Source organism: Centropristis striata, chromosome 7 (assembly GCF_030273125.1).
Source record: "Centropristis striata isolate RG_2023a ecotype Rhode Island chromosome 7, C.striata_1.0, whole genome shotgun sequence".
NCBI lineage: Eukaryota > Metazoa > Chordata > Actinopteri > Perciformes > Serranidae > Centropristis > Centropristis striata.
Genome location: NC_081523.1, coordinates 12,026,474 through 12,044,271, shown reverse-complemented (window position 1 = coordinate 12,044,271; position 17,798 = coordinate 12,026,474). Strand labels below are relative to the sequence as shown.

The window sequence follows — 17,798 nt, the reverse complement described above, 5'->3', positions numbered from 1 at the left end:
GTAGGTAGAGCGTTTCGCCCTTGCGTTGCTTCTTCAAATACAGTTACCGGAATAGAGACGAGCTTCGCCTCCAACAGGGGGCAGCTTCTTAGGTGCAGGAGGAAATTTATCTAAAACCGCTCAGGCATCTACGAGGACCTTTTATACAGTCTGTGGTTAGGACATCTCCTGTAGAATACTCTGCGAACACTTCCGACTTTCACAAAGAATCATGTTTTGAGCACTTATTTAACATTCATAAACACTAATGCAAGCAGTGGGGGAAAAGGTACCTAGATCCCTTACTTAAGTAAAAGTGATAATATGACACTGTGAAATTACAATAGTAAAAGTCCTGCACTGCAAAAGTATCAGCATCAAAATGTACTTAAAATATCAGAAGTAAAAGTACTAGTTATGCAGAATTGCCCCACTGAGATTGTTTTATATATTCCTTTTGGATTATTATTATTATTATTATTATTATTGATGTATTTATGTAAGAAGCATTTTAATTTTGTAAGGATAGGGCTAATATGATCTACTAAATATACTTTTTTTGTGGTTGAATGTATAGAAATGTCTAATCCTTTTAAATTGATCATGTTTTTATCTTAAATCTTGACCCAAAAAGTAACTGAAGCTGGCAGCTAAATGTAGTTGAGTAAAAAGTACAATATTTGCCTCTAAAATGTAGTGGAGTAGAAATATAAAGTTACATAAAATGGGAATACTCAAGTTAAGTACAAATACCTCAAAATTGTAATTAAGTACAGCACTTGAGTAAATGTACATAGTTACATTGCACCTATATATGCAAGTCATGCTATCATTTTTAATTAATTGAGATTTAAGAGATGAGAGAGAAGTTATTAAAGTTATTAGTTATTTTTCCTGTCCAAAATTATACAGTATGTTAGAATTTTCAATTTACTTTTATCTCACTTCCATGACAAGCTGCAGAGAAAATGGTTCAGCAGAATCTGTGAGGGGAATTCTGCAAACAGGAAGCAATTTAGTTTCCTCGAATAAATCCATCATGTTTCCTGTGGTTTGAGATGCATGAAATTACTCATTTTTTACACAACACCTGAGATCTCAGCACAGACTTTGTTGCAGAACTCTACTTTTAACATTGGCTAAGGTAGTATGCATAAGATGTGATACCTTATTTTCTAGAGAGTTGTCTTTTTATCTCAATTAAATGGAAGATTTGGGTGCAGCTGAAATATTTTTTTGGTTCTCAGACTGAGACACTGAAACATGTAGGTGTTATTCAAAGGGTATATATTTTGGCCTCCTATTAATTTTGTCATCATAACCACACAAATTCCAGAGTGGAACAAACACATGTAGACTAGTCCTTAAACATTCATTCATAGTTACAGCTGAGCACATAAATAATACATTTCTTCTTTCCAAACAAAGAAATGTGTCCTGATGGGAACCAAGCCCCAAACAGCCACTGTATAAAAAACACAGATTTATATTGTGAGAGATTATCTTTAGAGATTTGGGGCCGGGTTGATGAATCCTTTCACATCTTTGATGTGGGAAAACATTTTGAAAAAAGTCTGTATTCAAAAGTAATAAAGAAGAACGTCCATTGTTGTTGTTTTTCTTGTTGCCAACATTTTAGGAAGGGCTGGCGAACGGTTTGATGAGACCAAGATCCATAGCTTTGACCAGGCATGCGCGTGCTGCGTCAATTGGGTCCTGCCTCTTGGGATTGTCCTCCGCCTTGCCAATCACTGAGAGGATTTCCAGCAGCTCACTCTCGATCAGCTTCTTGGGCAGCTCGTTGTCGTCAGAGTTGAGCATGTTGCAGACAATCACAAGGCCTCTGTGCTGTATGCAGGGGTTGGTGTGGAGACACAACCTCTGCAAGATCTCAAGCCACTGGGTGGTCTGTTGGGATCAAACAATAGAAGTGTTGAAATGTATGAATGATGGGAAATGTCAAAAGCTGCTTTTCAAGCTTCATAGTTTGGATATGTTTTGCAGCACTTTTAAGTCTAAAAAAATGGTATCTATAAGAAGGAGTGTGTCAGCATTTTTTGGGGTTTTAAAGGGAATCTCCTTTGATTTCACTCATGATCACTAGTTTTCTTTTGACCTTTAAAAAACTGTCTGTCTCAGTGGCTCTGGAGAAGCTTTATCAGGAAATACCCCCTAATGGTCTAATACTGCTGTCATCAGTGGTAAAAGGAGATTGTGTAAGAAGTGGACACAGTCAGCAGACCTCACACTTGCCAAGTAGGTTAGGGTTAGGGTATATTTAAATGTACACAATGCCATGGATACTTATTGCTAAACCTACATCCTGATTGACAGGTCACAAGGTAGCCATGTCCCAAATCATACCCTGCTTTATGATCTATTTCACTATAAATGAGACAAAATGTACATCATGCTGAAGATCGTAAACTCATAATTAAGTCTAACCCTAAACACATTAGCAAAAATGTTTACTGAGGTAATAAATCAAATGAGAAGGAGGGTGATTTTCTCATAGGAGGCTAAAGGGCACTTCTTTCACACAGTCAACGTTCCCTCCACTTGAGCTCAAAGTTGATAAAAGTCAAAACATAACCAGTCTTAACCAGTCATAACCAGTCATAACCAGTCATTCAAGTTAATTTTGTTTTACGGCATCAGTTCCTGAAGGAAAGGCGTCCAGGGAATTTTTCATAGTCACTCACACATGCTTTCAACAGAATCTACAATAAAAGCATGACTAGACGCTGTTGTACATACCACCATGGTGAATTTTTTGCAGAGCTTCTTCTGAGCAGCAGTGAGCATGGCGAGAGCTCCGGCTGCAGCTACTTGAAGTTTGTCGTCATCCTCGCCACACAGCAGCACCAGCAGCTTCAGCTTATCATTTCCATCTTGCAGATATCGATCCTGGACCTAGGACACAGAGTTGACATTACCACTACACACACACACACACACACATACCTGCTTGACTGACCACTGAAGTTTTTAACTCCTTGTCTTTTCTCACCTCTTTACATGTAACAAGGTTGCACATGCATTCAGTGGCAGCCTGTCTGATCTGTTCGTGATCCTCAAACATGTAGTTCTCAATCTCTGGCAGAGCATTCTCTTTCACAATCTTCACCCTACAAGACAAATGAAGGTTAAAGTGAAAACATAACAAAACACAACAAGCACCCATCAACACCCATTGTTTGATTGAAACTGACTAATGATGTAATTTCAATGGTCACTGGAACTTTTAATGACCATCAAGGGACTGATGTTGGAAATAAATTGTAAAAAAAAAAAAAAAATTTCCACTTCACATGTAAGAGATGAAAATGACAGGGACAAACGTGCCCTGTTTTCAAAAGGGTCTTAAAGCTCAATGAAAACTGAGTGAAAGCGAAAAACAGAATGCATCAAATTCAGATTTCACAGTTACAAAAACATTCGGTATCGGTTTGACCATTAAACATCTTGTTTTGTACTGTGTTTAACTGAATAACAATTTTTTAAAAAGGAATTGAAAATCATTGCATTCTGTTTTTATTTTACCAGAGAAGAATCTTGCTGTGTGAAGACAGTGTGAGCATTAGATGAAGTTGGGTCATTGTGTGTAAACAATCAAGAAGAACTGTGTCATGTGATGGTGAAAAATGTTACCTCAGTTTTTCACTGAAACCAGCCAAGTTGGTGAGACTTCTCAGGGCCTCAAAGTTCTGCATCCCGTCTTTGTCTGTGCTCAGAAGGCTGACTAAAGGTCGCACCACCTCATACACCTGTCAGCCAAGACAGACAGAGAAATATATTTTGAAAATCAATTTGTTGACATACAGTACAAAGAGCCAAACACAAAATCAGTAGAGATAGATACTGAATTCAGAAACATGCAGATTTATGACAGTAATAACAATATTAATTGAGAAAGTGAAAGAACGTGGTTACCCAGTAAATTTCCATTCCCCTCCCCCAAATAAAAAAAAACCTGTTCGTCTTACCCTCTCACCAGGGAAGGCAATCTCTGGGTTTGAAATGGAAGCAATCTTGGCAAGGGCGTGGCTGGCCCTTGTCTTTCCCACATCTGTCCCTTCCAGAGCAAGTGGAATCAAAGCCTGAGAGCAGAAACAGAAGCAGTTTGTCCAGTTAATGTTTATCCAGTTATAAATGGACTCGGTCGTGGAGCATATGAGAGAATCTTTTGTTTAGTTGTAACTTTGTGAATTGTCCTAGTAGGACTGGTCAATAATAAAATACGATCATTTATCATCTTTCAATGCAGATATAAGATATATGAGTATATAATAACAGGCTTTAGTGTGTAGTTATTTCATATAGACTAATATATTGAAATACCAGAAAACAAGAGTTTGGCCATTGTGGAAGGAAAAGCTGGTGCAGTATGCAGTAATATTGGTTTTTAATAACCATATGTAATAAATCACATAGGTACAGCTAGGGATAGGGGCCCATATGCTAAGCCTCTATGTGTAGTTAATCACAGAGTTATAGCCATAGATATTACTATACTCCTATGAAGCTTTTTAAAATGCGTTTAGTAGAAGACAAAAGATGTTGGAAGTGTAAGGGAGAAGATGGTACATATTTGCATGCCTTTTGGGAATGTCCAGTGGTATTACCTTTCTGGAGAAAAGTATTAAGGAAACTGGGAGATTGGCTGGGACGAAGATTACCGGAATCTCCACTGTTTTGTCTCCTGGGAGATAGTACACTTTTGTCACAAGATGTCAACAAAGGGCAGCATGATCTAATAACTGCAGGCCTCATTACCTCACTACATTGTAAGGCTGATACTGAGGAACTGGAAGAGCATGTGAACGCCGGGGCTTGCAGAGTGGACCCAACTGATGACAGAGACTGCATCTTTTGAATACATGATTGCCAGGAAAAACAATGTTAAAGGGAATTTCCATTTAGTATGGGATTATTTCGTTCGATACATTAAGGACTTGTCACAGTAAGCATATGTTGTTGTCCTCGTTTTGGGTTGACTGCCTGGGGTGTTTTTTTTTTTTGTTTTTTTTCTGTCTGTTTTTGGTGTCTGTCTCGGCTGTTTGTAAGTGTTTGTATTATATGTTGAAAAATAAATACTTTAATTATTAAAAAAAAGAGTTATAGCCAGAGACAGGGGTAGGCAGGGTAGGCAGGGCTTTTTAGAAGAGCAAGCGACTCTTTGAGGAGGCACAAGTCTTTGATAAAATTAGATCAGATCATCAATGGTTCACTGATGCTTCACCAGGTAAGAACTGAGTGATGCCTATTTAGGGAAATAGCACATGTATGACTCATTAGAAATTTTGGTGTTCAGGAGTTCAGCGGGGAGTTCAAGCAGAGAAGTGTTATGACGTGAGTAAAACTTGCAGCTAGGCAACTGAATGCTCAATAGGGGGAAGAGGAAATGACACCATTATTCCTGGGCGCATGTGTTGTTCTTTTTTGGAAGAGTAAGCAACAAGTAGTCCTCCAATGAAGAATTGTAGCAGGAGTCTGAATGGTATATGAATTCTTCAGTCAATCCTGGTGTGGATGATTGACTCTGGTGTATGTCTTCTGTATGAGAATAAACTCTACTGCATCAAACTCTGAGTACTTATTACGCCTGCATTTTGTATCAAGTTTTTTTGGGAAATATTTGCTGCATAATGTTGCTGTAATAATGGTCGAGTGCCCTCATCTAGCAAAGGCTTGGTCCACTTAAATTTTAAACGACACTATATCGCTCAGTCTCATGTCATAGATTCAATTGAACACTGATTATTTTTTAAAAACCTATCACTCACCTTTCCCCCACCTTGGGCCACAATTATACCACGATCTCTGGGATCCTCTGACAATGCCAAGAAAACCCTAAAGATTAAAAAAGAAATAAAAGTTGGTTAAACAGTCATATGTTACTAGGAAATGGTGCAATTTAAGGGGGATATGTTCGTGTTTAGCTTGAATTCTTTGTTTCAATATGATCTTGATATGATTCATACTGTCCTACAAAGCCTAACTGCAGTAACTGAAATCGAGTAATGACTAAAAATGAAGTCCTTGATGTCTTTTTTATCTTGTGACAAAATTTTAGATTTCAATTTTACGTTATTTCAGAGAAATGATGATATAAAAAATGCAGTAACTACAAATCCAACTCAAAAGTAAAACTAGACATTGACTGTGATACAGTGTAGCCTTGTATTTATTCATTGTATTGAATAGTGAAGACAAGAATAATAGAAATTATAAGTTTATCTGATAAGGAAATTATTATCTAGATATTGATTAAGTAAAAGAAGTGAGATACCATTATATTACAATATAGCATTACTTTATAATGTTAAGTATAAAAAACACAAATCTTTAAAAAAGAGTTTTTAAACACTTTTAAATATATTTATAACAAAATCAAATTGAAAATGTTTATTCATTGAAAACAAAATATAAAAGCTGACGGAAGGCAACAACATTGTAGTTACTGCTCTGTTTTTGCATTACTATTAGAACCTTTTACAGCAAAACCAGAGTGCAGTAACGACATTTTTGGGGTCAAAGGTAACTTCAGCAGATACGGTGACACCATGAGTTTTGACCAATCAGTATGATAATAATATAATAATATTAACTTTATTGACCTTGACCTCCAATGTAAAAATCAAAAATTTAGACGAGGAGAACTTGACTATGACAGCATATTAGGGCCAAGTATGAATGAAAATAAAAATACAAACCTGGGGAGGAGGTAATATTTCGAGAAAAATGTTAAAGTGGCAAATCTGCGTGAAAAAAAGTCGCAGATGTATGAGAAAATTTTGGAAAAAAAGCAACTTTTTTTTCTCGCAGATTCACCACTTTAAATCTCATAAATCTGCGCATGTTTTTCTTGTAGATTTGCCACTTCCATCTCGTAAATTTATTTCTCAAAATGTTACCCCCTTCCCCCGGGTCCATATGTTGTTGTTTTTTTACACATTCTGGCTGTATGTAATATCCTCCAATATTCTCTAGGGTTGAAATTTGGAATTTGCAAGTATTTCAATGAGTGCCCTATTAAGGGTTAATGACACATCAAAAGGTTTCTCCTCCTAACCTCGACAGCAACTCTTTGGTCTGGTCCGTCAGGATTGTACTATCAGCCTTCACCATGACAGCAAGAGCTGAAATGATACCAGCCTTCAGCAGCCTTTTCACTCTCTTCTCGATGAAGTCCTTCTTGTCCTAAGGGGGAAAAAGCAAACAAAGTGTGTGTATGTATAAAACAACCTACGTTAATTGACAAATTGTGATTTGCTGTCGAAGAGAATAGTTTCTTTGTTTCTTTCTGTCCTTTTAACCTTTTTTTTTTTTTTTTACCTTGGGGTGTTGCTCAGGCACATGTTGCTTTGAGAACTTGGCTAGTTGAACAAGCTCAGGCAAGATATCCTTCTTTTCATAGCAGTTGGTGCAGTTAACCAGCGTGCAAGCGACTGAATATATGATTGTCTTATCCGTAGACTGAAAACACACAGAAAAAAGGGAGGTGATTTCTAATGTCTAATCAGACACACTGAATTTAGCTTCCTGTCTGTTATTTTCATACCTTGGCCAGTTCAAACATGGCTTTCAGTGCAAGTTCATCCTCAACAAAATCATCCTTCACGTCGGCGTCATTAGTCAGATATGCCAGACCTTCAATGGCCCACTTCCTCGTTTTGGTGTCAATCTGGGGATTACAGAGCCACCTAGAAGAGTAAAAAAGGAACTTGAGAGACCTTACTCATCATTTGACATTAAGAGAAAATGTATGCTTTATGCTATTTGGCAAAAATTTTTAGCCTTCATAGGAGAAATGGACACCACTGATATTGTATTGTAGTTTTCCACAACTGACCCAATATTAAATATAGTTTGTTTATTTATGTATTTGTAAGTTAAACAAACTTAATAAATTACATTTTTTGTATGCTCTTTCCTTTTTTTCTTTTTTTTTCTATTTTCTTTTTATTTTAATTTAATTCGGTTTACATATTTCATAGCTTTTGTTGGGTATACCACAAAACAAACAAAAAATACATAAATAAATAATAATTCTAAAAAATCTAAAATGCAATGTACAAGCAAACGTATATACAATAATTCAAACATAATCAATGTGTAGCAGGGAAACAGGGGAGTTATAATAGGACCTCTTACATTTTTACCTAATGTTGGTTTTATATGGGTTAATAAACTCAACCTGTCCTTTCAAGCATTTTCAAATATATCACTCTTGAGTCTCAAGGTGAAAGTCAATTTTTTCATTACAAAGATCTCATGCATCACATTGAACCAATCTGCTAACACTGTTGGCTCTTGATGCAACCATTTTTACATTATGGCTTTTTTACTGGTAACCAGCTTTATCTTAAACATATTTTATTTATTTTATGTGCCACACAATTTTTGTCACTTTGAATGTATTTATTAGTATTTATTGATTAGTTATTAGTTCTGCTTAATAACTGAAGGAGAGGTTAAGAAATTATACATTTTGCATTACAAATTAGTTAATAAATAATTAGGCATTTAGCACATTTAAAGTTAGTATCAGTTTTCTCACAGATTTTCTGCATTCCTCCATTTTTTCTATCATCAATATTAATAATAATTTGCTATATTCTCGCACTTTAATCCCTTTAATGGCCTGTGTGAGTACTTACTTTCTGCACTGCTTGGCCAGCTTCTCTGTGGAGCCCTCAGCAAATTGCCTTAAACTGTAATCATCACCTCCAGCTGAACCCAGTTTACAGAGACCCTGGAGAGGACACGGACATGAGTATGCAAACCAACATCCACACGGACTAAAACTAGAAGTTGAATAATCTGATTATCACAGTGAACCACAGGACTGTACCCAGTGCAAAAACAACTGTTCACTATGCCTTAACTTGTCTGTACAGTCTTTTATTGTACTTGTAAATGTGATGTTTTCATAATGTGTTATTCTTTATTCAGAGTGGTCTATGGCCTCAAATCATTGAATAATAGAGTTCTACTTTACTCTACTGTACTTCATTCTTTACTCCCTTCTTCCCTTGGTACACTCACCACCAGGGAGCGTATTTTAATCTTCTCATTCTTGGTCTTCTTGTAGATGTCCTTGAGCAGTGACACGCCATTGGTGATGATGAAGGAGGCGCGGCTCATTTTGGAGGAGGAATGGATCAGCGCCTCCACAGCAACCATCTGGTCCACCTCACGCTCGGAGCCACACAGCGCCACCATCATCTCCATTATGCCTTCATGTCCAACCAGCGCGTTACCCACATCGAAGGGACCCTGAAGCAGCCCTGAGATGCAGTTGATAGCATGAATGGTCTTGTCCATGTTGTTGGGGTCAATTTTGGATCTGTGGAAAAGGAAAAGAAGACAAGTAAAGGAAAAAGCTCAAGAGATGGCTCGGGTCGTTCCTGTTATGTAGTAACATTTCCGTCCCCATGAATTACTTCCCCCACTGAGTAGGATTAGTTATTTTTCACCATCTTCATAATTTACTGTCCCCGTATTAATTTCAGTATCCTGTTAGTTTGTAGTTTCTTGCCTTTTATAAAGAAAAGACAACAATCCCATTGAATCCATTCTCATAGTAATATATATATTTTTGGGGGGGAAGTCAAAGGAAGAGCATAAACTTTAAAATGAAAGCCTTTTTCATGATGTCAATCTGTTTTTCACACTCTTAAATTTTCACCCTGTTGGCTAATTTATGAAGAAACTTGGTCCGATCAAAAACAAAATGTAAAAAGATATTTGTTATAAAAAGTTTTGTTTATTTATAAATGGTCAGTGAGCTAAATCTAGATCATCCACAGAGCTTTCGACCCTGTTAGATCTATAAGGATTATTAAATATGAGAACCTGGGATTGAACATTAGGTGTTTTCCTCACATGTTAATATTTTTTATCTAATGCAAATAACATGAAAAATCCATCTTTTATCCCAAATGTTTTGAGGTCAAAATGTTGCTGCACAAATGTGATCTAGTTAAACTATATGTTGGCTTGGTCTCCATTTAACCCTTAATAGGGCACTCATTGAAATACTTGCAAATTCCAAATTTCAACCCTAGAGAATATTGGATTATATTCTCTCTATATTAATATTTTCTCGTAAATCTGTGACTTTTTTCACGCAGATTTGCCACTTTAATCTAGTAAATTTGCAACATTTTTCTCGAAATATTACCTCCTCCCCAGGTTTGTATTTTTATTTTTATTCATACTTGGCCCAAATATGCCGTCATAGTCAAATTCTCCTCGTACAAGTCATTGAAGAATAACACGACTGTTTCTTGCAGATTTTTTGCATACATTTTTACATTGGAGGTCAAGGTCAATAAAGTTAATATTATTATATTATTATCATACTGATTGGTCAAATGTCATGTCACCGTATCTGCTGAAGTTACCAAATACGGGTCTTCGCCCGATAAAGGGTTAAAAAGTCTATAGCACTGGTAAATGGTGAATCCTGATTTTAAGGACGTACTTGATATATTGATTACAAAGGTCCCTGAAGTTGTCTCTCTCTGGGTCACAAGTGAGGTCGTCATAGAGCTTGTTGAGGAGCACACTGGCAATCAGCTGTGTGTTATCTGTCAAGGGCAGCTGGTCTGGCAGCTCAGGAACCTGACCACACACCTTGAGGATCTTCTTCAGACCTGGAGAACAAACACATTCATGCATATAAAGATATCTGTTGAATACACCTTGTCAGGGAGTCTGGGATGCAGCAATAGACTGTAGCTCAAACCAAACAAGCGGCAGCTGTCTGGCTCACCGTTGTCGATGGTGAAGAGGGTCCTGGAGTTGCTTTTTTCTTTCTTGCTGTTGCGGGGAACATTCTTGCTCAGGAGGTTCAGTGCCTGGTCTCTGCCATGGCCAGACACCTTCATACTACTAACCATCTCCAACAGAGAGAGGAGAATGGTTTTCAGGTCTTTAGATGCGTCTGCAGATGGACAGAGGATATAAGATATTAAGTCTCGGTCAGTAGTGCTATTAAAAAATAATGGCACTAAAGCCATACCCATCAATACAAAATTACTCTCTGGAAATGTGCCATATTATCAATAACACTCAATAGCAGCTAAGTATCATATATACAGTAAAATGCACTGTAACAGATTGCTGTAAGAAAACAGCCAAATTGTGACAGTAACATACTGTTTTCCATTAAAAAGGTATTATACTGTAGAAAACAATGCATTCTGGGCAATATTTGTAGGTAGCTTGGAAGGTTACAATGAAGACAGCGCTTAATTCGTAGTAATTGGCTTTCAGACAGCAATATGCTCTATTTACAAAAAATGACATTGTATAATGCAACAATATTGCAACTAGCTTCAGTTCTATACTGTGTTTTAGTCTACTGTAAAAATCAATGAAATGCAGGATTTTACTGTAATTCAGTATGTAGTTTTATCACAGTACCATAGTGTAAAGTAGATAACACTAAGGGAACTGTAAAATTAACAGTAGAATGCTGGCAACCCTGCTGCCAGTATTTTACTGTTAATTTACAAGACAATTGTTTACAGTGTGTGTATTTAATGTCTAATATTCTTTCTTTTTATATATTTTATATCTTTGTAACTTCTGTATCTTAAGCTGCTGTGCTGCCTGATAAATAAAGTCGTATCTTATCTTTCCATTTTACATTCTGTCTGTGATTCTGTGGAATTTAGTTGAAGACTAAACATTGACTGATTTCTATATCGATTACTAACCCCGTGTTACCTTAAATTCTGGAAGAAAGCTTCTCGCATGCCTCTATGGTGACCAATGAAACCGAAAACTTAGTATTCTTCAGCAGTCTTACTGTTTACCACACTTGACCACTAGGCACTGTGTGCACCTGAGATATACTAAGATTTTATTAAAAATGCATGTGTTTGGAAAGTAGTGATCATACGACTGGACAAATGAGACTTATTATACTATACAAGTTTGTATGTTTTGATGTAGTTTTGATGTTGTTTCACCTTGCCTCCATTCACTTCAATTCATCAAGGTTTTACTGTGGGTTTTTTTTTTGTTCACTGTTGAGGCATGAGAGAAAAACAGTTTTCCTCAAGAATTCAAGGTAACATGAGATGAGTAATTGATATACAAATGGTAATTTTGGGGGGTGAAGTATTTCTTTAAGCTATGAATAAATAAGTCCACGGGATAAAATCTAAGTTTTGTTACAGATTCGAATGATCCGTAGATTCTGTCTCACCCAAAACCAAAGCCTCTTCTTTTCCATATTCCCTTTTATCTCCACCAGTGAGGGAATCATTGATGCACTGGAAGAGGTTGCAGGTTGCCAGCGCAATCTCCTCATTGTCAATAGCCATGATGCTGCACATCTTGTCCACGCCCACCATGTGGATAATGGCCATGGCCTGTTTAGGGGTTATACAAAGAAACATACACTGAGTGCATTCTGCATTTTATTATCATTTGGGTTTGTCTGTTTGTCAGCAAGATTACAGAAAAACTACTGGCCCGATTTTAAGGAAACTTTTTAGAAGGGTGTAGCATGGGCCAAGGAAGAACCCATTAAATCCTGAATAGAATCGTAGGATGAATGCACAAATTATTTATCGCTTTTGTTAACAAGCGTGTAATCGTGTTTGAAAAATGCTGCATCATTTTCTCATTTTCACTTTCACTTCCTTCATCTTGTCTCATTTTCTATGCTCACCCGAGCTTTGTGTCCTGTGCACATTCCCGACAAAGTACGAATAGCAGCCAGGATCATCTCTGCTTTGCCCGTCTCTATCATGTTGAGCAGCAGAGGCACGCCATTGTTCTGGAAGATTCTCTCTGCTCCAGCGTCCTCTCTAGACAGCACAATCAGGTTGTTGGCAGCCTAGAAAAATTTCAGCAGAAGTGAAACCACGATTACTCACATACAAATGATAACCGAAAATAAAAGGCCTTTGATGGCTTTTCGAGTTCGCAGTGCAGAAAGTACCTACTTTTTCCCTTTTATCCTTTTCCATTTCGTCGTCAAGAAGAATTTCAAACATGTTCTGCACCCTCGAATCTGTGGAGAATGTTGTCTTGAGCTGTGGAGAATCAAAGTGTTAATTTGTATAATTTCCTGATGCTGCATTTGAAATGAGTGTAGTTTTCCCAATGATTGTCTGTGTGTGGCTGTATTGTTCTTTCTAATGCTGACCTTGGCCTGGATGTCTGCTCCCAGCCTGCGGAGAGTCTCCAGGAAGGTCTTATTCTTTGGTTCGAGGGTGGCACATCTCTGCACGTCTTTGAAAGCCATGTCCAGCTTACCTAGCTTCTCCAGAGCTTGGCAACGCCGGTACAAGGCTTTAATATCTGCTGCATCGACATCAATTGCTATATAAAGAGTAAGACAGACATATGATGTTAATTGTTATCAGTTTAAATTAACCCTCTATGGTACAGTGTTGCCCTCAGGCAACATAACCATTTTTGGCCTGTCAGATTTCTACAATGCATTTTTTTGAGTGATGCGATACTTTAAGAGTGAAGAGTATAGGGAACCACTAGCAAAGCTTTAATTTGTCACCTACAGGAGGCCATATTGAAACCCTATTTTGCAGACTTTTCCAAAGGAAACAGCTATGCCATTTTGCGCCACAAAAAATCACTCTAAGCGTCATTTCCTGACCCTTTTCCGTCTGGAAAAAAATATATTCCTACTGATAAGTGAGTAAACCTTCATTTTTGATAGTTTTATACACTTATACATATTGTACCCTGTTGAAGCTACTGAATGTTTTACAAATGTTTATTAAATAAATAATGTTAAAATTAATTTTAAAAACTTTCTTTTTCACTTGTGCACCGTTATGGCACAATGTTGCCTACGGACAACAAACCCGAAAAATCTCCCAAAAAAAAAAAAAAGAATTTCTTTGGATTATGTTTATTCAGTCTATTTTAAGACAAAAAACCACGGCAAACATTTTTTTTCCTCACTGGCATCATAATGCATACCAAAGAGGGTTAATGTTTATTTGTTTTTGGTGTAATTGTTGCTAATACTAGGTTTGTTTCTGTATCTATTACTCTACCTTTAGATGCATCAGATGCTGCACTGGTATAGTTTTCCTGTAAGAAAAACAGACACATCAAAATAAATGTCTAAACTTGGCAAAAAAATCTATTCAGCATATATTTGTTTTTCGTGCTGCTTTACCAAACGTCTTACCTTTTTTAGGTAGCATGCAGATCTGTTCCTGTATATTATAGCGAGCACTTTTTTGTCCTTGCATTCCTTGATGGCTTTAGTGTAGCAGTCGATAGCCTTGTCAGTATCTCCTGCTTGGAAATGTTTGTTTCCCTCATCTTTTAACTGGATCGGGTCTCCCATCTGGTAGAAATAAATATTATCAGTTCTGACATATAAAATGTACAGATCACAAAACTTCTCATGCAAACTCCAACCTGATGATCAACACTTATGTTTCATCACAAAAATGTCAGTAACGTCAGTCGATCAAATATAAATGCAGTATTTTAACTGTAATGAAGATATGAAAGCTTCATACCAAAATCACACAATTCAATTGAATAAAGACACTTCAGGATACAGACAAATATTTAAAATAAGATAAAGATTAAAAAGAAATCTGCCGAACACTTTTTTCTTGTCATTTCAAAGGTAAAGAGCATGAAAATATCTACACTAACAGACCTTTATTTCAATTCAACCTAAAGAACAGAAATCAGAATCAGAATACTTTCATTATTTTAAGCTACTGTATCATTAGAACTGTTTTAATTCTTACCATTGTTGCTAATCACTGTCCTGCTGACCTGGGTCTCTTGTAGCAAATGGCCATGCACATGTTATCTCTAACTTTAAATGGCCTCCCCGCAGGCCTTATTTGGGCACAGCCTCGTACCACAGTTGAAGCCTTGCAACAAATGCCACTTTCCCAATAGACAGACACCTTCTCTTATCATCTGAGCACAGTCTATACCTGCTTATCCTAAGTACCCCCTGCATACCTGAATGTCACTCAAATGAAGGGGAAAAAAACAATAGATCTCTGGGGAAGCTGTACAATACCTTTAGGTTTGTGTGTTGTGTTTCTTGCTCTGCGTAGATGGTCTGGACCTCTAGTTGCGAAAGCTTGCCACTAACTTTTTCTATCTTATGTAACCTTCCCCCACCAACACCTCATTTATACTTATAGTGGATTTCAATGAGGTGGGACAGGACCAAGGGGGACCATCTTCACACATAGGGGTTCACACTAAAACCCTGCAGGCACACTAAAACCCAAAAGAACAACTTGATACAAGGGTCATTATAAACCATGATTACATGTGCCGCAACAAATATCCTTCCAGTGTCTTTGAGTTATCCAAGACTTTATGAATTAAACTTATTTTCCATGTAATGAAGTTTGTGAAAGGGATCCCCTCCAAGATGGTCTGCTCCTGATAAGGTCTATTTAGGGCATAGACAGCTGAGAACTCACTAGCAAATGCCTGATGCCAAAGTGACGGGAGGGGGAGTTGAAAGAGGTGTGTGTATGGGGACAGAGGGGAGGGGGCTGACAGCTGCAGGACCACAGAGAAACCTGGTGGCTTCTAGAAAGAGAAAGATCTGGAGCTTCATGAGTTGGGGGTGGGTATTTTGTTGTGATGGTTAGAGTATGGGTCAGGGGTAAGAGATTGCATTACATTAAGAAGGGTCCTCACACGAGACACATAGTGATTTTGAATATAAACATGCATGCAGACTGTAGCGGCACTCCGTTTGGTCTTCCTTCTTAACTGCGCCACTTCTATAGTCAGTCGATAAAAACACTCTTTTTCCATACTTAAAAACAACAAAATAAATTACAAGTCTGACGAACGGTCAAAAGACTGTTGCTTCCACCATGTTCTGACTAAAAACGAAACTTAAGATACACAGTCATTTACCATAGTTACCTGTATAGTGTGACATCACAATGTAAAATTTAAAGCATTGAAACATTTTTAACCCTTTAAACATTACTAATTGTATATTTCAAACTAACATACTCTAAGCATTGCATGAATTACAATGAAATTATCATCATTCATTTTTAACTGTTTTTAACTTAAATTATCATTGCTGAACTGAACTATTGGCCCTTACACAGACATAAATTAAGTGTAGGCACTACAGGTGATCGGGTAAAGATCTCTATCCATAAGATATTCCATGAAACTTCCCCATCTGACTACTTACATAAAAACATTTTTTTCTTGAATTGTATCTTAAATATACAAACTTTTGGTTAACTTAGAAGATTATGCAGATACAAATAGATGTAGTATTAGCAGTAAAAAATACATCTAAGTTAGTATTTTGGATGTTTCCTTTCCACTAGTCTGAAAAAAAGAAGTAACCGAAGCAAAATAACCCAAATCTCAAAATAGACTAGTGCATGGATTACATGTTATGACTTTACATTTCATTGGATTACAACAATTTAAGGGCTGATATCTGGTTTTCTTGATAATGATTTGGATTATTATCAAGAAAACCATGGAAATGGCTAGATATCAGCTCTTAAATTAAACTCTTATGAGCTATTTTTGTTGTTATCATTATATTTGTCCAAACAAATGTACCTTTAAAATAAACAAGAAATTGAAGAAAGGGGTGGCCTAATATTTTTTTCCATGACTGTACAAACAAGGCATTATCTAAATATACAAAGTGTAGCATTAGTAGTAAAAAAAAATACACCTAAGTTTGTATTTTGGATGTATTCTTTCAACTCGTCTGAAAAAAATAAGTAATCAAAGCAAAATAACCCAAATGCATGGTTGTGCATGTCATGACTGTACATTTAATTGGAATATGACCCATTTAAGAGGTATGTCGTCTCAGTTGAGTAGTTTCACTTCCTACACCCACTGTCATGTGGCAATAGGTGTAGGCTGATGAAAACATGGGTTTTACAATAGACAGTATACTTAAACATTTGAAAATTCTCATGAATCATGCTTTGACTCATGACTGTTGACGTACCAATGCATCATGTGTGGTGGCACATGTGTGGTCCATCTGTTTTCCAGATAGGTCACTGCCTCATATTGTCTCACAAGTGTATTGCAGACCCTCCTGGTGAAGCTCTGGCAAAAGTGACTCGTAATAAAGAGTCACTAAGCACTTATCTGTCTGCAGCAATCTCTGGATCACAGTCCAGGTGGCAGTGACAGGGATTGTGGTGTATATGCATTCCAAACTGGAGGGAAAAATGCAGAAATATATAGAAATATATATATATATATATATATATATATATATATATACTTTTTTTCACTTCTTCTCCTCACTGCCACTCTTAATAGGAAGTGCCATGGAGTGGGAAATAGCCTGCAGACATGTGACATCTTTTGCTACTCATTTCTTATCACATAAGCAATGGGCAACATGCCAGTTTATATGAAAAATATTTTGTCAGTGAGGTCACATGTCAGCTGTGGTTTTTATGTCACATACTTGTATAGTGTTAATAAGCTTGTGCGCTCTCTGTCGATGAAATCCACTGAAAATGTTCAATTATTTTTGCCAGCCGGCGATTGGTTGCACCAGATCTGTTTCTTGACTATGTATCAGAAGAGGGAAGGAGTGATTCTTAGAGCTTGGACTATCGATGCCATCTATTGGCAAAATCCACTCACTACTATTGGACAATTGTACAGTGGAGGAAGAACGATTCAGATTCCTAAGTAAAAGTTGCAATACCACAATGCAAACACAGTCTTTCAGTAAAAGCCCTGAATTTAAAATGGTACTCAAGTAGAAGTATTACCAGCATATTGTTCTAAAGTAGAATCACTTGTTTTAA

The 17,798-nt window shown here is 36.9% G+C and overlaps 1 protein-coding gene across 1 annotated transcript in view; it reads right to left on the bottom strand.

Annotated features, from left to right (window-relative positions):
• Nucleotides 1–1,249: 1,249 nt before the first annotated feature.
• The window catches only part of unc45b (unc-45 myosin chaperone B), an 18,577-nt gene continuing 2,028 nt past the window's right edge, over nucleotides 1,250–17,798 (bottom strand). Inside the window, exons 2-20 of the mRNA XM_059337180.1 lie at nucleotides 14,168–14,329; nucleotides 14,031–14,067; nucleotides 13,154–13,329; nucleotides 12,951–13,040; nucleotides 12,674–12,841; nucleotides 12,206–12,371; nucleotides 10,763–10,933; nucleotides 10,472–10,643; nucleotides 9,031–9,331; nucleotides 8,643–8,737; nucleotides 7,544–7,685; nucleotides 7,318–7,458; nucleotides 7,055–7,182; nucleotides 5,766–5,832; nucleotides 3,966–4,079; nucleotides 3,631–3,746; nucleotides 2,990–3,107; nucleotides 2,737–2,892; nucleotides 1,250–1,887 (exon numbers count right to left, since the gene is read on the bottom strand). Of these exons, the coding sequence (XP_059193163.1) occupies nucleotides 1,615–1,887; nucleotides 2,737–2,892; nucleotides 2,990–3,107; nucleotides 3,631–3,746; nucleotides 3,966–4,079; nucleotides 5,766–5,832; nucleotides 7,055–7,182; nucleotides 7,318–7,458; nucleotides 7,544–7,685; nucleotides 8,643–8,737; nucleotides 9,031–9,331; nucleotides 10,472–10,643; nucleotides 10,763–10,933; nucleotides 12,206–12,371; nucleotides 12,674–12,841; nucleotides 12,951–13,040; nucleotides 13,154–13,329; nucleotides 14,031–14,067; nucleotides 14,168–14,329 (2,793 nt within the window). The 3' untranslated portion in view covers nucleotides 1,250–1,614. The remainder of the gene's footprint in view (nucleotides 1,888–2,736; nucleotides 2,893–2,989; nucleotides 3,108–3,630; nucleotides 3,747–3,965; nucleotides 4,080–5,765; nucleotides 5,833–7,054; nucleotides 7,183–7,317; nucleotides 7,459–7,543; nucleotides 7,686–8,642; nucleotides 8,738–9,030; nucleotides 9,332–10,471; nucleotides 10,644–10,762; nucleotides 10,934–12,205; nucleotides 12,372–12,673; nucleotides 12,842–12,950; nucleotides 13,041–13,153; nucleotides 13,330–14,030; nucleotides 14,068–14,167; nucleotides 14,330–17,798) is intronic.